A 24,660-nucleotide genomic window follows, 5' to 3' on the forward strand; every position below is an offset into this window, starting at 1 on the left:
ATTTCGTTTCATCTTGTTCATTCTTTCGATATTTAGACAGATTGAAATAATATACTGCGGAAAGCTAAACCTAGACAAACAACACCTCGTCCACTTCATCCTCCCCCGTCCCGCTGTTTCCTCCTGTCGTATTCCAGCTGTACCAGAACTCGTAGCTCATCAGTGTGTGATCGGCGTACATGAGCATTAACCGATACCGTCGAGAGGGGTTCCATCCGCGCCAGCTTTCTTCGGGGTAGTAGGCGCGGGTAGCAAGGGCGTGGCATTCGGGAAGGGTAAAGGGGTTGCTGGACGATGATCTGGCTGGTCGTTGAGTAGTAGTGGGGGAGGTAGATGAGGTTGAGGCCTGGGGTATTGTGGAACTCGAAGTTGACGTGGGATCTTCGTATGCGGTGGGGGCGAACGCGGTAGACGGATGTGAATCGTGCCCGTGAACAGCAGACCATTTTCTTCGGAGTTGGCGCTGGTGAGAAGGTCTCGGGCGGAGGGTGGAAGTTTGTCTCGGGGGTTGTGATATGCTACTCGCTCGTCTCTCCGTGACCAAAGCAGGATCCGGCTGCTCATGAGGGCTCATGCTGAGGTTCGAATGCTTATATCGAAACGTGAGGTCGTTGTTCCTTACGTCACGTGGAATATAAGGCACGTCGGGAGGCATCTCGAACCCCTGCACCGGACCTACGGTCATACCCAAGAGGGGGATCAGAGGACGGTCGCCATATTTCTCTTGATGCTCGAAGGGGACAATCCAGTCGACGCGGAAGGATTGTCCTGTCGCCTCGGACTCAGTGAGGGCTATGATGGCCGCACGCCCCTTTTGAGACGCTGCGACGACGATTCCGTGCTCGGGAATATACTTGACCATGTTAAAGCGATCGCAGGACCGAATGGAGACAATGGGGTGTGTGAAGGGTTGCCGTAGAGGTTCGCCGCACACGACCTTAGCGTGCGTGGCAAAGGGGTGAGGGATTAGGCGAATGTCGGTTTGAGAAAAATGGAGGATTGGAAAATTGGAGCTCATGGGCGCTGCGGAAGTGTTAGCGACTGCATGTGGGTCGGGGACTAGAGCAGGGCCAGACGCACGGTCAAAGACTTGGTATCGGGCTGCCATCGCAGACGCTTCGTCTGACTCGGCATCGTCCAGTCCAGTGTAATCCCGCTCGCCGTGCCAGTCATCTTCGGATTCGGAGTAGTCTTCCATGTCATCATCACTATACTCGGCTCCAGGAGCATCACCGCCAAGTGCTTCGAGAAGCGCGAATTGGAGGAACTCCGGCGTCGTCAACGGGGCTTGACCGGCAGGGAAAGGCGTGCCGTCATTCTGTTGACCCTGGGTGTCAAGAGGTCCCGTACTCAGCTCCGTGTCAGATATGCCGTCCTGGCTTAGATTGTCCTCAAAGACAGAGCCGTCTACGGCGCGGTAGCTGGACGCATCAGCCGAGTCTGAAGGTCGAATGGCTGCAGACGGGACATTCAGTCGTCGGAGCTCTGCGATCGAGTCTTCGCTTTGATTCCAACGGGGGGTCCCTTGTGAGCTATTTGTGATGAGACAGTGATAGGCATCAGCAGATCTGTTGATACGACAGTCTGGTCCGAAAATATCGGGCAGCAGCGGCTGTTTCGGTTCAATCTTAGGCGCAGGCGGAAAATAATTGTATATCTGAGAAGCCTTTGGGATCTTGCTGTTCATTCTTGTCAAGTCGTATACTGCTTGGCCATTTTTGACGCGCCGTTGAGGGGGCCCGCCGCATGCTTCTTCCGGAGACTTCAGCAAATGAAAGCTCCGAGGGTCCAAAGCGAGTACCGCCCAGCCACGCTCTCTGTTTCACCCATTAGTCAGAGAGCCCTAATGCAGCATGTAGATCATTTACCTACTCCAGATGCAATGATTCCGGGAATGACTTAAACGAGACGTCGTTAAAGTGGTAGACATTAAAGGGCCCGAGACTTTCCCAGATTTTCCAGACGAGAAGCTTGTTGTCAATATCCGTGCTGACCATCCACATCCCATTGGGATCGAGATCACAGTTCAAAAAGCCAACTGATGGGATATTGGCGAAATGGCCTGTGTATGTCAACCTGATATTCCGCGTTCGGTGTTTGTGCGGCATCAAGTGCCGTAGCTGGGCCAGCTGCTCCCCGCTTTTGACTTGCAGCCAGGTTTGACCGTAGTCGGCAAGATCATCCTCTTCCTCCGGGTCGCAATCAGACTCGCTGCTCTTATCAGAGGTAGAGTCGACCAGGGCGAAGGCGAAAACCGTGACCTGGCCTGTGTTCGCGGTCACGGCGATCAGACGGGCGAACTTATGAATGGCCAAGCCCCAGGCACTGGCTTCAACATATTCGGCGAAGAACGGGTCAACCTGTGAACCATCGAGGGGCCGACTCTCGTTACCCTCCTCTGCTCGCTTCAGCGCCGAGTACACAGCCTCAACCCGATAACCGCAGACGTTGCCCGAGTCAGTGACAAGTAGCAACACCTCCTCACGGCCCAAGTCGTCGACGAGAATGTTGTTGATTGCATGAGGAGATGACGGTAGGATATAGCCCTCAGCATTGGGCTCTCGCATGACTGGGGTGATAATCATCTCAGGCTTGTTGCCTAGCGTCTGATAAGACCCTGCAGGTTGCCAGACATAGATTTGATGGTTGTAGGCGACGAAGAGCAGATTGCGACGCTGCGACAGCGCAATCTTTCCACGAGTGTTAGTGACCAAGGTAGACGATGGGATAGGATTGTTGATTTACCAGATTGTTTCTCCATGTCGCTGTTTGTGGAGGATAAATATCATTTGCACTGCAAACCAGTTCAGTCTCGGCTCGGGCATACCATAATGATGAGATCTGGAAGTCAAATACTCACGAAGAAAACTGGAAAGTAGGTCAGCATTCAGATCGACAACAACCGAACGAGAGAAATAAAAAAAGATTACGCTAGGTAGGAGACTAGGAATGACCACATACTCTATCTGTTCCTTTCTCAACATTCAGGGGTCTCAGCTGCAGACCTTCGCGTGAACGGGGCTTGAGTGATTTGCTGCCGACATCGCTACTGAACGCCATTCTGGTGAGGAAACACACAAGTTGTGGTGACACTCGAGACCGCTGAAAGCAGACACTAAGTAAGCGTCAAAGCGAGTCTCCGGGTGTGCCACCATTCGCGTGGCAGGTCGAGAGCGGTTGCAGGGATCGGGGCAAGCTGATTGTGATAAGTGCGGACAGAGACTGTCAATAGCAAAAGAAGCCGAGGGGTATTTGGATCGAGTCCCCAGTGACATCACACGGAGGAGAGATGCTTTGCGCTCTGGCGACTCCGTGTAATGAGGTTGGAGCATACTCGGAGGGAGAGAGGGATCTGCAAGACGCGAGAGGAAGTTGAGAAAATGAGCTTCTCTTCGAAAAGACTAGAAAGATACGTGCATCGCTTGAGCTAAAGTAGTTTCGCATTTTCGCAGTTCGAACGTTACCAGTCCAGTCCATTAATTATGAAGTCAGCCAACCCAATCCGATGATTCGCCGCCGCCTCGGGCTGAGCGCGTGCACGGGCCACCGAGCGATCTCCCGCCGCTTTTCCTCGCCCGCAACTCCCTCCCTCATACGTACTCCTACGCCGTACTGTGCAGCCGCAACCTCCCCTTCTGCAACCAATATTCTGCCAGAATGGATTTGGTCGCAGGTGTTCGCAAGGAAGGCAGCCGGTGAGTTCTCTTCCACGACCCTCGGCACATTCTGAACCCCGAGCCTCATGTCCGAACATGACCGCAGACCTCAGTAACTGACAGCCCCATCCTTCTAGCGGCGGCCGCGGCGACTTCAAATGGTCCGATGTCAAGGACTCCTCGCATCGCGAAAACTACCTGGGGCACTCTCTCATGGCCCCTGTCGGTCGCTGGCAACAGGGCAAGGATTTGACATGGTATGCTAAAGGCGACGCGGACGATGAGGATCAAGCAAGGAGGGATCGCGAGGAGAAACAACGGGTCAAAGAGGCTGAGGAAGAGGCGATGGCGCGAGCTTTGGGGCTACCTATTCCCGCTAAGGCGTCGGAGAATGCCAACTTGACCCCACTCGGTGGCCCGTCAGAAGCTGCGGATAAGGAAGGGGGTGACGAGGCTGGAAAGGGACTTGGTTACGGTTCATCTCGAGGGGATGCTGACCCGCGCTCCAGTCGGAGACGGAGAGGCGGCCATAGCCGCAGTCCTGACGGAGAGCGGCGGCGGGATCGAACATCGGACCGGGACAGAAACAGGGACAGAGACCGGGAGCGTAGGCACCGCAGACATCGTGGCGAGGATGACCGTCATCCCCGCACTCACCGACACAGGTCGCGATCCAGATCGCGGGATCGCGATCATCGAAGAAGGCGATCGCGCTCGCGCTCGCGGAGTAAAGAGAGGACTCGCGACGATCACAGGAAACGTCGAGACGATCGTCTTCGCGCAGACCCCAGAGACAGGGATTTTTCTGACCGTCGCCGCCATTGAACATGCAATCTACTCGCATACCAGGAGTCAGGAGTTTGGGAATAAGTAACACTGTACAGTTGTTTGGAAAGCTTGCTATCTTATTGTATATCACATCAAGATATCCTCATCGATCTACGTCTACAATTCATCGTGGCCCTGTGCTCCGCTGGCGGGCAGATCGGGCATGGACATGATCTTCACAACCATACTTGTCCAGCCGGTGAAGTGCTGTGTCCGCTGCCCTTGTCCGGTCTCGGGGTTGTACTGCTCCCAAGCAAAGCCAGTTGCCTTCCACTGTCTGAACACATTCTCGACCAAATTCTTCCGCAGATTGGAATACAGCTCACGGGCTTGCTCGCTGTGGGGACCGGGTCTGATTGCAACATCCTGCGCGAAAACGATCAGCTTCATGTTTCAATTCAATTGGGCGATATTGACTTACGTAGAGGTTCTTGACCACGAGGTAATTGATGTTGACCCAGATGGGACTTCTCCAATAATTCTCGTCAGTGCCATAGAACTCATCCTTCTTGCTCAAACTACGGATGCCATAATCGCTCCAGAGTTCTTCCGGGTTGCCAATCAGATCCAAAACGGCCTTCAAGTGAGGGCTGTCAGTGCCCAGCATTCCGGTCAAGAAGGGGAAGATCGAGATGTAGCCCTTGTGGCACACATGAACGCTCTCCTCGTATTCATCAATGGTGGCATCGCAGTACGTCTGCGCGTCATCGTCCCAGTGCAGATCGTCGATGTTCCGCGAGATAGCGATCTCGTAATTCCTGAACTGTTCGGCATCCTCTTCATTTCCAAGTGCCTCGGCGATACGACGAATGGCACGGGTCATCATACCCATCCAACTGATCAAATCGACATGCAGCTCGCCGGGGTGGGGAGGCTGAGGCCGAGGGTAGTCATCCAAGCCCGAGGTCAGAATGTGCTGAACAGACCTTCCTCGCCAGCGGTATGCTTCCTTGGTTGAGAATGCTTCCCGGTCATAGGACTTAATGTCTCCAAATTGAGTCTTCCTGTACCAGAAGTAGTGTTTCTTGAGCAGAGGGTAGATTGAGCGCATATAAGCATCGCCCAACTCTGGGGTCTCAACGAAAGCTGAGTTGAGGCCCTCGGTGATCTCATAGTCAGACGGCCGGTTGACCGAAGCATTCTTCTTAGCATCGAGCTTATCGACGAAAGCCTCCAGAATGACGAACAGAGTCGGAGGGTTGGCATAATGGGGATACTGGATTGTGAACTCGGATGGGACTTTGCTGCGAGCTTCCGAGCCGAGAATCTGCTCCCGAGCAATCCAGCCATCCTCATCCATGAGGTTGAACCAGCTCTTGACGATTTCGAGTCTACTCGACGTTAGCAATGTCAATCCAAAATGCGAAGCCCAAGCAATTGTCCCGGGCGTTGTGAAAACCTACGCTAGATCCATATCCCAGTCAACAACAGGGATCAGGTGGAAACCCTCGTCCCAAAGGAAACCCCTAGGGAAGAAAGGGCGGGAAGGAACGCAAGTAAAGAGGGTCTTGGGTCCCTCGAGAACAGGACGAGCCCGACTTCTGGCTTCTGCAGTCTCTTCCCAGAAGCCCTCATTCTCCTCGTCATACTCAGGCGCCTCCGATCGATCAACAATATCTGTACCATGGAAGTAACCAATGCCACCGACAAGGTTGGACAACATCGACTTGGAGAACTGTAGATATTCCGCCGTGTCAAAAGGAGCTTGCGGAGGATGAATCTTCTCGAATCTATCAGAGAAGGCGAGAGATGCCGTGCTAATCTGCTCAGTCAATATTTCCGCTGGTTTAAACCATTAGTCGATAGTCACCAGAGCTGTTGGGTTTGTTTTTTCTCACATGTCAACGGTAGCGGTGAAGATCCGGACGAGAAAAGAATATCGAACTGGCTGAAGTTAGCAATTAGCTACCATAAGAGTTATTCTGTATGTTACCTACCTCAAAAGCACCCTTGAACACCTTCTGCACGAGATGGATATTTCCATCGCCGGGTTCGTTCTTAATCGTGAAGATCTGAGAAGCAGGCGGGGGGTTCTCCTGGCCGTGCTTCTCAATAGCAGCATCAACCTCTTCCTTCATCTTGGAGAACAAAATCACTTTATCAATGTCATTAGTTATTACCAAAGTGGGAAAACATTTCCACTGATGGATAAAGCATACCTTTGGTCTGCCACAGCTGTTCCGGGTTCAAAGCCAAGCTAGACACCAGTGTCCGGTCCAGGGGCTTTTCATCGTAGGATGGGTGGTCATTCTCAGGGTGATCATTGGTTGCGGGACCAGCAGTGACATCAACCGAGAAAGCACCAAGGTCCGAGGTATAGCCCGTAAGCTTCACGTCGCCTTCGAAGCCGCGGGAGTCCTCGAATTCAGTGGCCACGCCCAGGTTTCCGAGTCCCTCCAGCCCAGTGTAAAAAACAACGGTCGTAGACTGATCGGGGGAGCCGTTCTCGCGGGGAACACCCTTCACACGGGCAGCCCAGCTGCCTCCATGCTGTCCACCGGGGACCTTGATGAAGTCGATCGTCATGTCGAGAGCATTGCCTTCGTCGTGGATTGTCTGGCGGCCACCCTTCCGAATGTCGTACTCGTCCCAGCCGTATCCGGCCATCCCCTCGTTCTGTTCGCATGTGTGCCTAAAGTCTTTTCGGTATGTCAGTGTTATGTGCACCCCGAATGCCCTTCACAAAGAAGACACATCACTGCTACACTTACTCTGCTGTGCCGTGGCATAGTCGTCCACGTTGGCCCACATCAACCCGGCGAAGAAGCTGTTGGGAATTCGAGGGCGGACCCCGAAGTACAGGTTCGGCTTGTAAGGGCCCCATAGTAGAGATTGGTTGTTGGCCCTTGCAACCTCGTTGGTCAAGACTGACAGATCATCTGCTGGAGCTTGGTCGGAGAACACCGTAGCGGCATTGAGTAACGGCGCTAGCAGTAATGGAAGTTTAGAGAGATACATTTTCCAGAGAAAGCATCGAATGAGAATTTGCAAGTCTCACTGATAGGGATCGATCATGGGAAGAAGCCTAAATCGATAAAGCTTCCCCCGGTAGAGTGAGTGATGGTGGTGGTGGTGGTGGTACGCAGTGTGAAATAACTATCTGTCATTTAATCCGCAGGAGCATCGGCCGCTCTTCCGCTCCGCAACTTACGTGGCCCAAGCTCCGCAGTGCCGCGGCCGCTGGGCCAAGGTACGACGTACCTGCGCTAGTACCTCTGCAGGCTGGGTTACGCATATACTGTGTAGAAGAAGGCAACCAGTAACTTATCTACTTTATTTAGCTTCTATGTATCTATGCGTCCTTCAAAAGTATTCTCTCGGGTCAAGCGCTCTGATGCGTGCGCTTTTAGCCTCCCCATCGAAGACGAACTCGCTGATGAGTTTACCAGTGCCAGGCGCATTCTGAATGCCCCAGCAGGTGTGACCAGCTGCTAGATACAATCCCTTCGTACCCGTATGGCCGATCATGGGGCCCCCACGAGCAGCGGCCACATTTGGCAAATAGCAAGCCTGTCGCGCGCAGATCTCTCCATTGCGAAGGTGATCAGATATACTGCCGACCTGGTTGATGATCTCTTGGCATCGCATCTCGTCAACCTCGACCTCGGCGGACGTCGGAGGCAGGGGAACAGTTTGATCACCTTCACCACAGGCGTAGACTGTGGCGTCCGGACGAGCATAGATCTCTGGGCTTGCCACATCTGGACGGGAAGGCTTGGTTGGATCAAAATTGGCCGGTAGCGCAATGTTGGTGAAAAGGGTATATGCGCTGACCGGCTCTTGGGGCCGGATCACAACACTGTGGGCACGAGTCGCCGAAATGGGTGCTTCCGGCAGGACGGCCCTCGTCCAGGGACCAGCAGCAACAATGACATCAGTTGCAGAGATGGTCTGCGGTTCTCCGGTCTTCTTGTTAGTATAGGTCACCGACTGGACAGCGTCCTCGGAGTAGTTGATGCCAGTAACCGATCCCAGGGTGATCTTTGCACCACTTTCCTCGGCTAGCTTGGCGATGGAAGTGGTAAACAGGTAAGGATGGACTTGGGCTGTCTCTCCAGGATCACTCATGCTCTCATAGCCTCTCACAAGCTCAGGCTCAATCCAATCCAGGTCTTTCGGCACTCGAGCAGACTTCAGCTTCTCCAAGGCAGCGGCGCTTCGTTTCTGCAGCGACACGGACTCTTCTGATTTCCCCCCGCTTTGCTTTTTCTTTTCAGGCAGTCGTCGACCGTCGATGATAAGCTGCCCACAGTTGACTTCACGATACCCCCATCGATCCGTGCCATTATGCTCCTTGGCCAGTTCGGCGTGCAACTTGTAACTCAGCGGCACGATGCTGCTCGGGTAGGCCCATAAAGCCAGAAGACCACCAGCTTTTCCCGACGCCCCTCCTGCAATCTCGGTTGCTTCAATCAGAGTCACCGAGTGGCGAGATGGGTCAAAGGACGGATGGCGTGTCAGGTAGTAAGCTGAGCAGCATCCGATGATACCACCGCCTGAAAACAGGTTGTCAGCATAAAGAAGCATCAATCGTGCGGGGTCGATCGACTGAAACCATAAACATACCCACAATGACAATCTCACGACGCTCGCTGCTGGTGGACATCCTGCGATATGGCGCAAATATAGAGCCTATAGTTCTTAATGAAGCCACGATTGGCGAGCCTGTCGCAGGAATATGTCCGTGGTTCAGGGGAAAGAACCAGAAGAGGGGGGTGGAGAGAGCTTCTTAAGAGCACCTACGTCACTCCGGTCATGTGTTCCCGAGCGCTTACTAGACGCCGATAAGAGGTTTGGTTTACTTGATTTTCAGTTGAATTTCTTTAGAAAGTGAAGGCAGGTTTGAGTAATATTTATTCGCCTGTTTTTATCAAGCTCGGAAAAAGCAAAGGCCACCCATAATCTTACTCCAGCAATGCATGTTGCGACAAATCCTTAAGGAACAAAAACAATGATATCACCCAATAATAAAAATAATGGCAAGCAGATAGAGGAAAATGTGAATGAGAAGATGGCTTGTAAGTGATAGCAAGCAATGAAGCTCTGTGAAGGGAGATCTGCGATGAAATCACTGCCTCGACGGACTGAGTGGTCTGTTGAATCCTCCTATGCGGTTCATGTACTGTCTGTACTCCGTCTTCTTCTCCTTCCGAATGCCATAGACATTGTTGCCGGGGACCTTGGTATTCTTCGTGCTCCTGAATCTTGTGAAGCCCATGTTCCGGCGCATCATCTCTTCGAAATCGTCATCGTCGGCGGCATCGTCGATATCCATTTCCGTCTCGTCCCGAGGTTGGCCATATCGCGATTTTGTGTCCGCGACACCATTCGGCTGTGCTCGAGGGTCTCTGCGATCAGGATTACGGTCAGCCCTGGGGCCTCTGGGGGGTGGCGTCCTGGATCTGTCTCTGTTGCCATTCCGGACAGGGGATCGAGACCGATATCTGTCTCCTTTTGATAGATAACCTGTAGCACCAAGTTAGGCACGGTACCGGCTGGGTAGGTGTCAGTGAGCCACATACCTCGTCTATCATGATACCTCTCCCTGCTGACACTTCTCTCCCTCGTAACTCGCCCGTCACGGTCTCGGTCCCTTCGATCACGATCCCTACGGTCGCCTGACCTGCTCCTATCGCGGCGCCTGTCTCTCCGGTCCCTCGAGCGAGAGCGGTATCTTCGATCATCTCTGGGTCCATCGCGCCGGCCTTGCTCCTTTCCATGCTCCCGCCGCGGGCTTCGGGTGTAATCTAACTCTGGCTCGGGCGAGCGTGTTCTCCTGTCATCCTGATCCCACATTGTAGAGCTATCGGGTCTCCGTGCACGTTTCGCTGGAGGGTCCGCCATTGTCGCGGTCTGTAGGTTTGGTCTCGTAGTACGTATGCGCTGAAGTGGCGGGTAGGCTGTGTTGTGAAGTCGATGCGTGAGGTTTTGTTCCCGCGGCGAACGATAGCGGGTAGGGAGGGAGGTGGGAAAATGTGTCTATAGCAAAACTTGGAAGCAGGTCAAATCATGGCAGTCGTAATTTTGAGAGGGATTATCCAATTGCACGAATATGAGCTGGCTGGCAGCATGTAGGAGAGTGTCTGAGAAATTGTGTCCAGTGACTGACTCCAAAACCAAAGCTGAAAGCGTGGAGTTGTTACGGTCGCCGGTTTGTACCATTTGCGCGGCTAATGTCGCGGAAGCTTGGAGGCAATTTCGACTTTCGGAATCATTATCAAATATTTACTAGGCCTGGCACATTGCCAATCTCTTGCGATCTTGCTTGTCTGTAGCCTTAAGCTAGTAGTCAGACGGCTTAAACTGCATAGCATACTATTGAAACGAAGCGAAAGAGTGAAACACTGTATTTTGTGCACCGTCCCATACTTGATTCCAAATAAACAAGCCAGCGCGCTTTGTCGAAGAATACTCGCAGCAAACCCTTGATTAATCTCTTCTACCCTGTAAGAAATCTGGCTAGAGGAGTTAGCTTTCAGGTGTTGATGTTTGAGGTATACCGAATTTCGAATTCAGCAGGGGCGATGTCATATAAATGGCAGAATCATGGGTGACAAAGATATATCTGTCGAGAACCGCTGAGCTACACTGCAGCGAACGGGCTTTTCAGAGTATCGATCACCGTAGCGCTTTTCTAGGAGGGAGGTTTCCTGCATATGAGTAAAGTTATTTCCCGCATTCTGGTGAACTGAGTAGATAAATCCAACGCTCTGGTCAGATCAATTGCCAGAAGTTGTCTGTAGGGGTTTAAGAAAATGAGCACAAGCGAGATGAAGAACACGATAAAGTGCTATCGTAGTATCTTTAAGGCTTGTGCTAGCCCCCAGCTGCCTTAGGCCGTGACATGACATATGGAAAAGCTGAAAGCCAGGCCACCACCTCTTTTACTGGGTCGACTGTACTGCAGTTAAGAGTGGGAAGTGACGGGTGCCGTAGAAAGCTGATACCAGTCATGCTGGCGAGAAGGTCAAATTAAGGAGGCTGATGCAAGTAGTCGAGATACCACTGATATGATTCGATCATAAGGACATCGATTCAATGTCGACATGTATAGTTCTGGAAAGGGAAAAGAAGTCCGGTGGATCCGACTACTCATACATCGGAAGCAGGCGCTGAGCTTAAAGCCGGCGAGCTTGCTGATTGGAACTCCTTGAGGAGGCCGAACCCCTCCAGAGGTTAAGCTCCCCGCCGGGCGGCGTTCATTATTGCATGCAAAAACCGACCCCGCAATCTTCGCATTTTCTTCAATGTCCGTTGCTCCCCACGGCCGAATCCAGCAGAATGGCTCCCACCAACACCTCCCACAGACAGACTCATAACCTGCTCTTGATATCGAAACTTCTCAGTCTCAGAGACACAGCGTCGCCGCTTGCGCTGGTATTGGATTCTTTAGAGCAGCCCGCAACAGCATTGATCAAGGAATATATCCGACGCGCAAAGGTGATTTAAACCATTGACTTATGACTCCGGCGAGCTTTGTGCCTGTCTTCACACACCCAATTGTCCAGCGGGTCTATGTCACGCCGCTGCATGAGAAGGTGACTAACTTTCTTCACAGTTATCCAAAGTTCATATCACGTTTGTCGCATTCGAGACGCTGAAACCGCTCGAGGGTGTCGATGCCTTCGTTGCCGCTCGGAAGAAGAGCCCCCTGGAAATTATCAAGGCCGTCAATGCAGCCTACACAAATGTTTCGACCAGCGGTTCCTCTCGCAGTACGTATATGCGACCTCCATCCTGGCAACGGTTCAATGGCAACAGGACTAACACAAAGCCAGGGCGCCTGATTCTGATCGATGCCATCAACCCGCTCCTGCATGCGAGGAGAACCGACGCACATTTCAACGTATCGTCGTTCCTGAGCTCATTCCTCATGCCACAAGGCCCCGCGGCCTCTAAAGTCGAAGCCTCGCTCGTGGTCACCTTCCACCAAGATGTCCCCAGCCCGCCGCTTCCGTCGCCTTACACCCCGTCGCCCCTGTCCATGTTGACCTACCTCGCAACCACGATCATCCGCCTGCACTCGTTCTCACACATACTGGCTCAAAAGGCGGCTCGCGATAGGAGTCTGGTTCCGCCGGTTTTCGGTCTGGAAGAAGAACTGGATGGCGTGCTTCTGGGAAGATCGGATAAGCCGATCGGCAACGACTCCGCCCAGGGCGTTGTACTGGAGTTGGAGCACCGGAGAAAAAGTGGCCGCGGCGTTCTGGAATGGTACATCTTGCCGCCGGCTTCGCGCTATCCCCCACAGTATGCAAAGGAGATCGTGACGTTGTTGGACGACCACCCATTGTATCGCCCGCCACAGGAGCCGGACTTTGGCGCGGGAGAAGAGGAACCCGAATCGACTTTTGAGCTCCGTCTTACAGATCGACAGAGGAGGGATCGTGAAGGTGTCGTGCTGCCGTACTTTGATGCGCAGCAAGGCGACGGCCCAGGCGAAGGGGGCCGGATCTTGTACGACATGGGAGAGGAAGACGACTTTGACGAAGAGGAGGATGAGATCTGAGATAGACACACCGGCCATAAATTCTGTTTCACGGAGTTGATAAGCTGTCTAGATGCTGGGTCGAACGATCCCACGCTTTTCTGGCCCGCAGAATATGACTACCTTAATGACTTATGATTACATAGAGGGACTCGAAATCTATCACACATGCGTCACACGTGCCTCACGCATACACACACACTCGCGGCAGACAATGAAACAGGAATTGTATGAATTCAGAAATTCTCTCGAGTTCTGAGCCAAGGACGATGGTGTCCTGCATCCACCGAAGACATTAACTATGCATACATTCATATTAGTGGGTATACAAATTTGTGGCTGCCAAGCGCAGAATTAGAAGAAGCGCCACCAGATCATGAAAAGGAGAATGAAGCCGACGCCTGCAAATGGGCCGTACTATGGAACGATTAGCGGTACTCTCTGTGTGCCATGGAGGCGTTTGTACTCACCTGCTTGACAAGCAGCTCCCAGTTGATGCGGACCGCCGCTTTCCTGTACTTCTTGCTGTCTTCCCGAAGCCGGCCGGACAACTCTCCCATGCGTTCCAAGCTATCACCACGGTACAGTAGATCCTCAATGTTCTTGGTCATCACCTTTGTCACATCCCGAAGTTCGTCATTCAAACGGTCAAGGTTCGCCGACGCACGACTGTCCTGGTAGAGCTTCTTGGTCCGCTGGATGAAGGTATCAAACTCCACAAAGGCGTACGGTCGCAGGGTGGGAGACTGGTACTGTGTTGGCGAGTATGTGGTGGTGAATTCTGTCGCAAGGTCGGCAAGATAAGTGAAGGCAAGCTTGCGGGGGTAGGAGCGATCGCATATGCAGAGGAAGCAAATGTCGTCTTGGATGATATAGCTAGACAACGCGCGGGAGTGAGCATAAGTTGGGTTCCAAAATATTCACTCTGTCCTTACTGTAGACTGAACTGGCCGGATTCAATGCTCGCCTGCGGCTCTGAATTACGGTTCAAGCGACGGAATATCATCTTCGCCTGAGACTTGATCTCTGACAGCTCCACCTCGGACTGTGCAAGGAAAGAAAGCGCTCTGTGTTAGTGACGATGCCACTATGCTTCACATTCACTTGAAAGCGCTTCGCCAACCGACTGACCTGTTCATCGTCCACCGACGCTGCCAACATCAAGCCTGTCTCTAAACATTAGCCAAGCTGCGGACACACACCCCCTCTCCCCATAACAGCAGCAGTAGCATTCTAACCATACCATCGATCCTGGCGATTTGAGTTGACCTGACCATCTTGACAGGAAGATATTGAGAGTTGATTTCTTCAGAAAACAAGCTAACTGCTGCGTCGGTGACAGTATTGCAGACGCCAGCTATCGCTGTTGTTCTACTCCGACTTATCTGGCCCAGGCCAGGCCGCCGCGGAACAATGGCCCCCAAGCGCAAGGCGGTCGACGCCGGCAATTCGGAGTGTCAGCGAGTGACGAGGTACGACCGACCAGTTCCGTCCAGTAGATCGATTGTCTTGTCATGCGCGCGCGCTCCCCTGAAAGGTTACAATCGGATTGAATCGACTGACTCTGTGGGAAAGGGGAAAAGGCCTTTATTCTTATTCGGCAATGCTGATCAGAAGTGATGTTCCAGGAGCCGAACCAATCGATCTTCGAAGGCGGAGGACCAGCACAACCCGGGCGAACCTAATAATAGCAGCAGCTGTGCGATGTCACCGACAAACGCCAGACCGAAGCGGAATCCGAGGCGGGCGGCCGCGAACAAACAATGGAGTGAGGAGCACCTGTTGACTAGCCCGAAGTCGCGGCTGGTTGACCTGGATCTGGTGGTATGTGTCTCACATTGACGGCGTCCCCTCGGGGGGAGGCTTACTTGATACTTTTGGTTGGTGGAATTTGGGAGACTAATGAGTGCGATCTATAAACTAGACACTGCTTCGTCATCCTGAAGCCTGGTCATGTCTGGAGGAGAGTGAGAAGGAGGAGATTCTCAAACTCCTGCCCGACAACGCGCACCCGAATCCTTACCCTCCGGCTGGCGACCCCGAGGCTAAGATCCCCCCGCCGCCGGAGTCCTTTCTACGCTATTCGAATAACTGGCGCGACGGCATCCGCCAATTCCAGCTGGATCTCCAGCATGGTCGCTACCATCCGGAATGGCAGCGCCAAGCGGAGAAAGCCGTCGAAGAGAGGGCGGCGGGGAAATTTGATCGCTTCAAGGAGGAGGAGTTCGAGGAGTTCTGGGGCCAGAAACAGAAAGTGGACCGGAGTCTGGTGGCCGGACAGAGCTCTCAGGTCAAACTGAAGATGCTGACTGATAACGGAGTGATCTGTGAAGGCGATGTCTTGACGTACTCCAGAGTCTTCTCCGTAGGCAGTCAGAAGATCCTTGTTGAGAAGGAAGCTAGAGTATGTGAACCCCCCTGGTACCTTTCCTTCGTCGCGTAGAGGAATTCCGGGCTGCTGACTCCTCTCTAGATCGTGAAGATCGAGGGCGCAGACTTGACCGTCGCCGTCCCACCAGGGCAGCGTGTCTTCCTTTCCTCTGCGCCGGATTCCGCGATAGGTTCGACAAGCCCCACGAATGGAGCGAATTTGACGAACAACACAGAAACCACCGAAGCGTATCTACGACAGGAGGACGGTCAGACTGACACAGGATCGGCGCTGGAAGCCGAAGAGGTGGAGATTATTTCTCATCACAAACGCACGAGAGATTCTGAGCTCCCTGACAGCAAGAGGCCGCGCTTGGAGTCTCAGAACAACAGTGCAACTGGCAACCTGGATTTGGAAAAGGTGGAAAATCAAACACCTACGGAAAGTCCACTTCCCGAAGATGAACCTCTGTGTTCGGAGCCCCAAACCAGCACTACGGATGACAATGTAGGTCTGGAAGACATGGAAGTTCAAGCGTCTACGGATCAGCCACTTCCCAAACCAGATTCCAACCAGGATAGCCTAAATACAACGGCGGCACCACCTACAGACCATGCGCAAGATGCTAAGGAGATCATAATACCCAACATTCGAGGACTCAATGCGTTGGCCTCGAAAATCATAGAGATAGATGGGCGAATCAAGAAGGTGCCCAATGGTAATTCTTGGAAGGAGTTTCGAGCTCACAGAAACAACCAGGATTTAGGAAGCTTGTGGGAAGTCAGACACGCCTGGTTCTTGCGCGAGAACAAGAAGGGAACATCAACCTAGTTGATGTAGGTACCGTCTCGAATTCGATCTAAACACAGCCTGTCATTGGACTAGTCTAGGATAGAAGAAATCGTATGAGATTGGCTGGCTGACAACATGTCGCCATGCTTTATTAGCTAAATCATGAACTTTGCTTCAGGTTGCTTCCTGACCAGTGCCCATGCCGTCATCCTTGGGTACCCGGCTAGTATCATCGGCCGCATAGTCAACAGCAAAGCTTGATTGAATGAAGTCCTCGAGTTCTTCGCTGACCGTCTTCAATTTTTCCTTTACACTAGCAACACCCTCCTGGCCCACAATATGTCGCGAGGGTGGGTTTTCGTGACCACCAATTGCCGTTATAGCATACACGGTCTCGGTAACCAGGACTTCCATGTGCGCAGAGCTGAGCGGAGGGTACGTGGAGATGACATCTGGCGCAGAGAATGGACCGTCCTCGACAGGATTACCTCGATGGGAGCTGACCGAGCCATTTGCTAAACCCGGGTTACGAGCATCGTGGTTAGGCAGGCGAGAGACGAGACGATTTAAGATCCCGCGGAACAATGGCGCATGATTGACCGAGGAAGAGTAGACGGGAGTGATTGGAGGGACACTGGTAACCAGATTGGTGAGGATCCCAATTTCGATGCTACACTGGAAGATGGTAAGTTTGACATTGAAGGGGGCTATCTCGTATGCGAGACTCTGGGTAGCAGTAGTGACAACATTAGCGACAATTGCTTATTATGTCTCTAGAGGAACACTCTTACATCGCAGAAGCCCTCAAGAGCCCAGCCTGCAGCGCAGTACATTCCTAGGCCCGGTGTGCCGATGTGAGCAGCTGCTTGCTGTTAGTGTGGATGCTCGGTTTCGCGAGGCTTGTGCAAGCTCTTACTTATGCCAGAAATGATCATGATATGCCCTGACTTTTGTCTACGCATATGGGGAAGTGTCGCCTTGATGATGTTCAAGGGGCCGAAGTAGTTAATCTCGAACTGTTCCCGAACCAGGTTCAAGGTCTGCTGGGAAACTGCTAGCTCTTCCACTGTACCAATGAGGGCTATGCAGTTGGTTAGCGGGAGATGTACTGGGCGTGAGGTCGGGCGTTTTGGCTGATGTACCTTGACTTGTGCAGCAAAGGAGAATGTCTACTTTTCCGAATGTCGCAACAGCTTGCGCGACCACTGCCTGGCATTCACCGACCATTCTGCGAAATAGATGTAAGCATGCGCCATACCCAATAGTGAGCGAAGCGGATGTTATCGACCGCGCACCTTATATCGAGGGGAACAGCCATGAACCGCTGCCCCCAGCCCTCGTCGCTGTGGCTTTCGATCTCCGCCAGAAATGCGTCGAAGCCATCGCGACGACATTCGTCCCGATCAGACTCTGAATATGCCCGTCCTACCAGAGCACAGTCACCATGCTTGAGGATTTGGCGAGTAACTGATATCCCGATAGGCGAGTCTCCAGCCGTAATCACCCATACCCGTGGCTCATGATGGGCAGGAAACTGAGGGCGGGAGTAATCGGGAGAAGGATGATTGTCCGTCATTGGATTTAGGCCGACATTCGAAAGCCCAGCATGTCGAATTGCGCGACGAGACGCCCTTCAATACCACGTGAACCCCAATCTTAAACAGGGATCACTTTTTTTGTTGGTAACGTGGGGCAGAGTCTCTTTGCGCGGGGGGGGGGGGGGGTGCGTGCGATCTCCGGTAATAATACGAGTACTCTGTAGATTGGAGATCGCAGCTGGTCGGTCGGTCGGTCGGCAAGACCCGATTTATGTCATGCTCGTAGGCCGCCCGGCGATAAGACGGACCCGCAAAACACCCGGCCATTCTGGGCCATCGCTCGCCTCCGTCCTTCGCGCGTGGCCTTTTCTTACCTTCTCCCCTCTCCCTTTTCCACCTTGTTCTTGTTCTGCTGACCAGGTGCGATAACAGCGGGTCAAAAATGCCTGAACAAAGACAACGTAGGGAGGAGGAGGGGCTAGGCGTGAGTATATCCCGTCTTTCTGCATTGTTCGAAACTGCCAGTGGCTGACATCCTGGTCTCTGCTTTCTAGTCCGGCCTCAGAGGCGTCCTTCAGGGCCTGGCTGTCTTCATGTTCGCCAAGTTCATCATGGGCCAGTTTATGGGCGGCAATCAAGAAGCCACTGTCTCTGGCGCAAAGCCAAATGATGTGCCCAGTTTTGCTGCTCGTCCGCCTCGCAGCCAGATTCCCAACTACAGCCACATCCCTGACCTCGTCTCGCCGATCTGGCCTACCGATAGTTCCCTCGATATGAATATCTATGTTTCTCCTTCCATCGCTGTACCAAACCTTAAGACTCTCCCGTCTAGCTCACTTGTCTTGGAAGAGAAGAATTTCACGCTCGGTAACTACAGCGACACCAGGGAAATTGATACCACCATTAAGGTTCCTAAGGAAGTTCAGCGCAACGGTACGCTCTGGGCACACTTCTTTGTTGGACTGAGTGGACATCAACTTGATCCTACAGCAAAGGATTATAGCACGGATAGCGCGGTTCACTTCTATCGCCCTTTGAACCAGTATCTCCCTAAGAAGAAGGCTAAGAAGCTCAAGAGTCTTCTTGCCTCTCACGACCAAGCTGCAGAGGAAGATGTTGATGACACCCCAAATGTCTCTATCGCGTCGTTCTATCATCCCAACTTCACAGTCTCTTTCATTCCTGACTCCGGGGCTCAGAAGTATCGTCAAGTTCATCCTGCCATTAGACACCACATGCAGCTGGAATCCAGCGGCGCGAGGGATTCCACCGGTCAGAACGGTTGGTACTACCCAATCGTTTTCCTCAACACATTCTGGCAGCTCAAGACCCATATGATGGAGCTTAATTCGACTGTTGACACTGTTCCTTTGCGCATCACCCTCAACAATCTGCAAAATTGGAAGTTCAACATGATGGCCAGTCTTGATGCCAATGCTAAGGAGACCGCCAGACAGGCTGCCTTTGGAAATGCTGCCCCCGGCGGTAGCGATGGCTCCGAGTTCGAAATGATCAAGGAAGTACTATTGGATACGAATATCTGGCTTCTGGGAACCACTGGCGTGGTCACCATTCTTCACATGGTTTTCGAAACTCTCGCGTTCAAGAACGACATTGTAGGTCATCCGTACCCATGCGTAGGCGGAATCTTGCAGTGGAAACATTACTAATGGTTGGTTCTCAACAGTCTCACTGGCGTAAGAAGAAGGACGTTGTTGGCACTTCCGTCCGCACTATCCTGGCTAATGTGTTCATGCAAGCTGTTATCTTCCTCTATTTGATGGATAACAGTGAGAACACGTCCTGGATGATTCTTGCCAGTCAGGGCTTCGGTATATTGCTTGAGGCGTGGAAAATTACGAAAACTGTGGATGTGCGCCTGCGTCCGCCGCCAGCTGGATCCTTCTTTTCCTTCCTGCCTTACGTGGTGGTCTTCGAGGACAAACACAAGCTCAGCGAAACCGAGCAGAAGACGAAGGAATACGACGAAATTGCGTTCCGTTACCTCTACATTATCGCCGTGCCCCTTCTCGCAGCATACGCAGCCTACAGCCTCATCTACAACACCCACAAGTCATGGTATTCCTATGTCATTGAGACACTGGTTGGAAGCGTCTACGCCTACGGCTTCCTGATGATGGTTCCTAGTCTCTATATTAACTACAGACTGAAGGTCAGTGAATAGTCTGGATGGACTTGAACTGTCTCATTGCTAACAAAATGATAGTCTGTCGCTCACATGCCCGGCAAGGCGCTGATGTACAAGTTCCTCAATACTTTCATCGACGATCTTTTCGCATTCACTGTCAAGATGCCATGGCTTCATAGACTCGCCACTCTTAGAGATGACGTGATTTTCTTTGTCTGGCTTTACCAGGGCTGGAAATACAAGGTCGACTACACACGTGTCAACGAGTTCGGCCAGGGAGGAGACAGTGAGGATGAGGACGAAGTTGCCTCGGCTGAGAAGCCCAAAGTTGAAGCGTCGGCTACCGCATCTGGCAACGAGAAGTCTAAGGAGGCGGCAAGGAAAAGAAAGTAGGGTGATGCTAGTCATGAGTCTGTGAGCGGCCCAATGGAGGGGACGTGCTCGAGAGCATCGTGGTTGTACGGGAAGAGTCCATCTTGCTCAACATGTTTTTCATGATCTCTCAACAATCAGTCGCCCAATACGTTCGTCTTCTGAGTATAGAAAAGTATTGAGCCGACGCGGTCCGTTATAGTTCGATTTGCATCGTACCTGGAGAATGAGCTCGGCGACCTATATAAAACATATTTAAAGTTAATTATGACTCAACAGCCTGCATCTCTTTCTGAGTCCGAGACGGTGCTCAAACCTTGACCATTAGACACGCGCTGTAGTGAACGCCGTCGTTGAGAGGTATGAATACCTAGTTGAACGCTCGCCAGTTGATTGCCAAATCTGGTAAAGTTTACCCATTTCCAAATTCCGCGCCTCTCTTCCAGATCTGCGAGTGCGACCGAGTTTGTTGGCAATCAAAACCCGCATACGCAAGAGAAACCATAGACGGGACTCTAGTCAAGAGTAGTGGGTATCTTTATTGCTGGTTGTTTTTTGTGACAAATCAGTTGAGTATCGTGTAGTAGACGCGACACGTTCGAGTTCGCGCGCGACTTGGATGATTTAAAGCAACAAGGCATCGGTGCAGCCTGATATGCGCTAGGAGATATCGCATTGGAACTGCACTGAGAATCTTCGCTCAGATCGATAAGACAAAATAAATGACTACGATGTCGTCGGACTCAGACAGAGGTTGGTTGTGCACCTGACATTCGTTGACTATCGATGTTAATAATCCATTTAGGCTCCGACATCGCACCAACCAGCCTACAGGATGCGATTGAGCATTTTGAAGCTGGTAAGTCCCTTAGCAACAGATTACTTTGGAGCTTTGGATCTCTAACTCCGATCAGTTGCCTTGGTTCGCGCCAAGCAGCGATACACGGATGCTGGCCAGCTGGCCAAAACAATAGCTACACGCGCCTACGAGAGCGGGATTTCTCAATTTGGCCTCGAACGTCTAATCAAAGTCCTCACCAAGAGCAATCACCTTGACCAAGGAACAATTACCACTCTGATCAAGAACTTATATCCGCAAGAAAGGATATCCTCAAAGATTGTTACCCAAGTCGTATGCTGCTTAGGACCTGCCAAGACAAAGCCCAGTCCAGCGACGCAGGCTCTGCTTCTGCGATGGCTGATTCTCGTGTACGATCTTCTGGATGATAGGTCCCACCTGTCAAAGCTCTATGCGGTACTCTTCAACCATCTTGATATGATAAGCTTGCGAAAGCCTCTGTGCCACCTGCTCTCGCTGATCACCAGGCGCAAGCACGTCAAACCTTTCAGGATCCAGGCACTCATGGAGCTTCTCAGTGCTTCCGGGGGCGACGATAAAGAGCTTCTCACCCTACTCAGGGCGTTCAAGAACTACTGCCCGGATGTCATTGTGGGCGATTTTGGACCGTCAGGGCGAAAGGCATTGTTCTTTAAGCACCCCGATCCTGAGTGGACAGCTCACGTGAGACAGGTCCAAGAAACGCATATGGAGAAGCTTCAGGCTACTCAGCCCTCAAACTTCCAGGTAGTGCATCGCGGACTCATCAAGAGAGGGAAAATGGAGGTCATTGTGCCTGATGTCCAAACATCGCGTGTTTCATTATACCATACCGCATTGGAAGAGTTGCGCAGTGTGGACCACTTTGTCGAAAGACTTGATCGAATTGAACTCCCTGACCAGATAATATCCATGATGGGAGATGCTTTGGCTCAGAAATATCTCTTTTTAGCCCAGCCCGTGGCTGCGCACCAGCGCCTGAATGATTGGATGAAAAGCTTCCTTGATGATCAATTAGAGCGCATCCAGAATCAAGACCAAGAAGGGCTAGAGTCACTTGGATACATTCTGGACCTTGCACTGAACTATGCGCAATATACAAAGGTATGGCTTCTGGCTCAGTCTCATCTATCGTGAATACTTACTCGACCGCAGGAAATACCCCACGCCTTGCTCCCATTTCTGCAGCAATATGTCCTTCTGTGGAACGGCTATGACAATCAAGAGAAAGTGCTCCGCTTACTATCATATCTACCCCTCCAAGAATATGAAACCCTGCGGCAGGAGTTCTTGATCCATGTAGAGGCCTCGGTATTAGACGGCATGCCTCACTCCCAATCGGCTCTTCTAGAATTCTACTCTTTGTTGATTCGTCAATGGGGTGTGCGCCTGAGATCTCAACCCTTCAGCGCCCATGAGTATAAGCCACTGGGGCGCCTTATCTCGCACGCAGAACTCTTGGCTTTGTCGAGTCTCGAGTCTACGATCCAGCCTGCAGCAGACGGCGGAAGTCAATGGCCAAAGCCCGCCACATTGTCTGTCCTTGATTTCTACTGCACCTTGGCTGAATTATTTTCGCACGCATCGTCGAATGGTAGCATCCGTCTTACGATTCCTCTCGCTCCAACAGTCTATACACTTGTCTTCACCCCGATTAGCTCGGTCATATCGATCATGAGCTCAGTACTTGCAACCTACAAGTCGTCATTCGAAGCCTCTCTCACTTCTCCAGCATTGCAGATCCCTCACTCGGCAGACTCACTATATCCGACAGACCTTGTGGGTCAGTTTAACGGGTACATAATGGATATCTGCAATTTGCTCTGGCGTAATCGCGGACTCAATTCGGAAGACCCCAACGCACTAGGTTGCTTGATTCCGGCGCCCACAGTCAACGCCCTCACGCGATTCATCCGCAACCTGAACGATAACTCACGGGACAAAAAGCGAGAAGCCAATTTCTTGTTCACCATCTCTTCTGTATTCTCTCTGAGTCACCATGTCGCTCTATGCAATTTGTCCGCAGCATGTTTTGCAGATATTGAGGAGGGTAATGGCATTGACGAGAGTAAACCAAGACTGCAAAGGCCCGTGACTCAGAAAGCACTCAGTGCCCTCGAGAAAGAGGGCGGCGTGAAGCTGACTTGGCAGGAGTATCGTGTTCGAATGCTCGACTGGTTGGATGCGACAGGAAATGTCGGGATTGGGAATTTGATGCGCAGCACCATGAAAGCATTGAGAAAGGAATGATTAATCTAGATCCAACGTCATTAGTGCACACTGAATGGTGACTGCCTCTAAGTAAGCTTTCTTCGTGATACTATCTATGATACATCTAGTATGGCATTCTAATTTTATAATACAATTCTTTATGTGCTTGGGCCCGTAGACACCTTAACCAGGGCCCGCAACCTGTTAGAACGCCTGGCGCGTGTTCATGTATATATCGTTAACGCATGGCTCCTCTCGAAGCTTGCCCATGACAGTCTCAATCTGTCTCACGGCCTCCTCGTCTGTGATATCCACCACAGTGTCCTTATTTGGGTCCCAGAATATCTCTAGTTCTTCGACTGAAAGTCCGATGGCTTTGGACAGCGATTCCCCCACGCTCTTTGTTTCCGTAGGGTCCGTGAAGACAATCAGGCGGCCTTCATCATCAGATGTGATATCGGTCGCGCCCGCTTCAATAGCCTGATCTAGATAATCGTCTGGGTCCACGCCATCCTTCTTCTCGAATACAATTCTACCTTTCTTCTCGAAAAGATAGATGGTTGGGGTAGCAGCTCCTCCAGCGTTCTTGATAGTATGTCTAACGTCCTGCAATAGACGGGCTTTTGAGTCGGTCTGACATTCAATCACGACCGCGACGTTATGGGGCAGGATAGCTTCAACAGTGACTTGTTCCAGCGCTTCGCCCGTCAAACTTATGCCCTTCCCCCGAGCGAGAGCTGCTTCAATAACGTTCTTGGGAATTCCGGCTCGTTTCGCATTCGAGAGGGCAAGGGTCAGGCGTGGATTGTACTCCGGATCGGGTCCCCACACTGCGCTGAATTAGCATAGACATTACAGCAAGGAAGTTGAGCGGACTGAGATTCTCACAATGGATTGCCGTGCTGATTTCCTTGTTCATGAGTTGACGCTCCTTGCTCTTCAATTTGTCTTCCTTGGCCTTATCGTGCTTGATCTTAGACCAACGGTTGTGTCCTGCAGACCACGGGGAGCTGCTGGTAAAGCTACGGCAGGCATTGTACGTGAGCTGGTTGGCGCGAGCAGCGCGCTGCTGCATCAGGCTTCTGCTCACTAAGGAGGCCATTGCGATGTTGACCGAGAAATATTATTGATGAGCGGGCAGCACCATTTCTGCTCCCGGAGCGGCATGGAACAAATGCATGGATCTAAGTGCAGTGCAGTACAATCGGACCGCATCTCTCAATCTGATAGCGGGGCCGGCCCAACAGTTTCTCCGCCACCGCCCCCGGAAATGAGGCCAAGTGCCCGCTTAAGGGGCCCATCGACTAACTACGTATTGTTAAGGTCGGCGAGTACTGCCAGTGCCAGCCCACTTAGTCGCCAACCGTTCACCCCCCTTCGACCCTGTCTCCCACTTCACCCTTCGTTACATTATAGA

At 52.1% G+C, this 24,660-nt stretch overlaps 12 protein-coding genes across 12 annotated transcripts; 5 read left to right on the forward strand and 7 right to left on the reverse strand.

Moving 5' to 3' along the window:
• Positions 1-35: 35 nt before the first annotated feature.
• Positions 36-3,414, reverse strand: BO82DRAFT_391709 (uncharacterized protein). The gene is made up of 5 exons (XM_025638585.1): positions 2,962-3,414; positions 2,861-2,868; positions 2,746-2,794; positions 1,873-2,690; positions 36-1,817 (listed from the first exon to the last, which is right to left on the reverse strand). Exons 1-5 carry the CDS (start codon positions 3,058-3,060, stop codon positions 71-73), a joined length of 2,721 nt encoding a protein of 906 aa, XP_025492494.1. The 5' UTR covers positions 3,061-3,414; the 3' UTR covers positions 36-70.
• A 243-nt stretch (positions 3,415-3,657) lies between these two features.
• BO82DRAFT_247151 (MMtag domain-containing protein) lies at positions 3,658-4,127 on the forward strand (the record flags this gene model as incomplete). Its single annotated transcript, XM_025630834.1, has 2 exons — positions 3,658-3,695; positions 3,794-4,127. Coding segments are annotated over 2 exons (372 nt in total), but the record flags the coding sequence as incomplete, so codon positions are not given.
• A 474-nt stretch (positions 4,128-4,601) lies between these two features.
• Positions 4,602-7,442, reverse strand: cwh41 (mannosyl-oligosaccharide glucosidase; the record flags this gene model as incomplete). Its single annotated transcript, XM_025636943.1, has 7 exons — positions 4,602-4,850; positions 4,906-5,815; positions 5,888-6,266; positions 6,323-6,389; positions 6,422-6,579; positions 6,644-7,123; positions 7,196-7,442. 7 exons carry the CDS (start codon positions 7,440-7,442, stop codon positions 4,602-4,604), a joined length of 2,490 nt encoding a protein of 829 aa, XP_025492496.1.
• A 294-nt stretch (positions 7,443-7,736) lies between these two features.
• On the reverse strand, positions 7,737-9,162 carry BO82DRAFT_353847 (NAD(P)/FAD-dependent oxidoreductase). Its single transcript, XM_025635065.1, has 2 exons — positions 9,051-9,162; positions 7,737-8,980 (listed from the first exon to the last, which is right to left on the reverse strand). Exons 1-2 carry the CDS (start codon positions 9,088-9,090, stop codon positions 7,788-7,790), a joined length of 1,233 nt encoding a protein of 410 aa, XP_025492497.1. The 5' UTR covers positions 9,091-9,162; the 3' UTR covers positions 7,737-7,787.
• Positions 9,163-9,320: 158 nt separating this feature from the next.
• On the reverse strand, positions 9,321-10,566 carry BO82DRAFT_308951 (SNUT3/LISCH7 family protein). The gene is made up of 2 exons (XM_025632334.1): positions 10,007-10,566; positions 9,321-9,950 (listed from the first exon to the last, which is right to left on the reverse strand). The coding sequence occupies exons 1-2, from the start codon at positions 10,326-10,328 to the stop codon at positions 9,553-9,555; spliced, it is 720 nt and encodes a 239-aa protein (XP_025492498.1). The 5' UTR covers positions 10,329-10,566; the 3' UTR covers positions 9,321-9,552.
• Positions 10,567-11,708: 1,142 nt separating this feature from the next.
• Positions 11,709-13,281, forward strand: BO82DRAFT_308952 (Elongator subunit IKI1). The gene is made up of 3 exons (XM_025632335.1): positions 11,709-11,924; positions 12,043-12,199; positions 12,263-13,281. Exons 1-3 carry the CDS (start codon positions 11,766-11,768, stop codon positions 12,991-12,993), a joined length of 1,047 nt encoding a protein of 348 aa, XP_025492499.1. The 5' UTR covers positions 11,709-11,765; the 3' UTR covers positions 12,994-13,281.
• Positions 13,152-14,336, reverse strand: BO82DRAFT_353851 (SNAP receptor SEC22). The gene is made up of 5 exons (XM_025635066.1): positions 14,216-14,336; positions 14,104-14,138; positions 13,908-14,017; positions 13,443-13,848; positions 13,152-13,389 (listed from the first exon to the last, which is right to left on the reverse strand). Exons 1-5 carry the CDS (start codon positions 14,247-14,249, stop codon positions 13,327-13,329), a joined length of 648 nt encoding a protein of 215 aa, XP_025492500.1. The 5' UTR covers positions 14,250-14,336; the 3' UTR covers positions 13,152-13,326.
• A 166-nt stretch (positions 14,337-14,502) lies between these two features.
• Positions 14,503-16,300, forward strand: BO82DRAFT_308959 (uncharacterized protein). Its single transcript, XM_025632336.1, has 3 exons — positions 14,503-14,796; positions 14,897-15,376; positions 15,446-16,300. Exons 1-3 carry the CDS (start codon positions 14,677-14,679, stop codon positions 16,172-16,174), a joined length of 1,329 nt encoding a protein of 442 aa, XP_025492501.1. The 5' UTR covers positions 14,503-14,676; the 3' UTR covers positions 16,175-16,300.
• Positions 16,112-17,844, reverse strand: BO82DRAFT_308962 (short chain dehydrogenase/reductase family protein). The gene is made up of 5 exons (XM_025632337.1): positions 17,431-17,844; positions 17,278-17,363; positions 17,052-17,216; positions 16,927-16,997; positions 16,112-16,861 (listed from the first exon to the last, which is right to left on the reverse strand). The coding sequence occupies exons 1-5, from the start codon at positions 17,709-17,711 to the stop codon at positions 16,310-16,312; spliced, it is 1,155 nt and encodes a 384-aa protein (XP_025492502.1). The 5' UTR covers positions 17,712-17,844; the 3' UTR covers positions 16,112-16,309.
• Positions 17,845-18,023: 179 nt separating this feature from the next.
• Positions 18,024-20,471, forward strand: BO82DRAFT_353854 (CLPTM1 family protein). Its single transcript, XM_025635067.1, has 4 exons — positions 18,024-18,157; positions 18,228-19,289; positions 19,361-19,846; positions 19,901-20,471. Exons 1-4 carry the CDS (start codon positions 18,116-18,118, stop codon positions 20,213-20,215), a joined length of 1,905 nt encoding a protein of 634 aa, XP_025492503.1. The 5' UTR covers positions 18,024-18,115; the 3' UTR covers positions 20,216-20,471.
• A 413-nt stretch (positions 20,472-20,884) lies between these two features.
• BO82DRAFT_65452 (Mis6 domain protein) lies at positions 20,885-23,376 on the forward strand. The gene is made up of 4 exons (XM_025641436.1): positions 20,885-20,947; positions 21,000-21,053; positions 21,109-22,136; positions 22,188-23,376. The coding sequence occupies exons 1-4, from the start codon at positions 20,917-20,919 to the stop codon at positions 23,280-23,282; spliced, it is 2,208 nt and encodes a 735-aa protein (XP_025492504.1). The 5' UTR covers positions 20,885-20,916; the 3' UTR covers positions 23,283-23,376.
• Positions 23,343-24,422, reverse strand: BO82DRAFT_334212 (post-initiation translation factor DPC29). Its single transcript, XM_025633253.1, has 2 exons — positions 24,132-24,422; positions 23,343-24,073 (listed from the first exon to the last, which is right to left on the reverse strand). The coding sequence occupies exons 1-2, from the start codon at positions 24,343-24,345 to the stop codon at positions 23,448-23,450; spliced, it is 840 nt and encodes a 279-aa protein (XP_025492505.1). The 5' UTR covers positions 24,346-24,422; the 3' UTR covers positions 23,343-23,447.
• Positions 24,423-24,660: the final 238 nt, after the last annotated feature.

Source organism: Aspergillus uvarum (genome assembly GCF_003184745.1).
Source record: "Aspergillus uvarum CBS 121591 unplaced genomic scaffold BO82scaffold_23, whole genome shotgun sequence".
Classification (NCBI taxonomy): Eukaryota; Fungi; Ascomycota; class Eurotiomycetes; order Eurotiales; family Aspergillaceae; genus Aspergillus; species Aspergillus uvarum.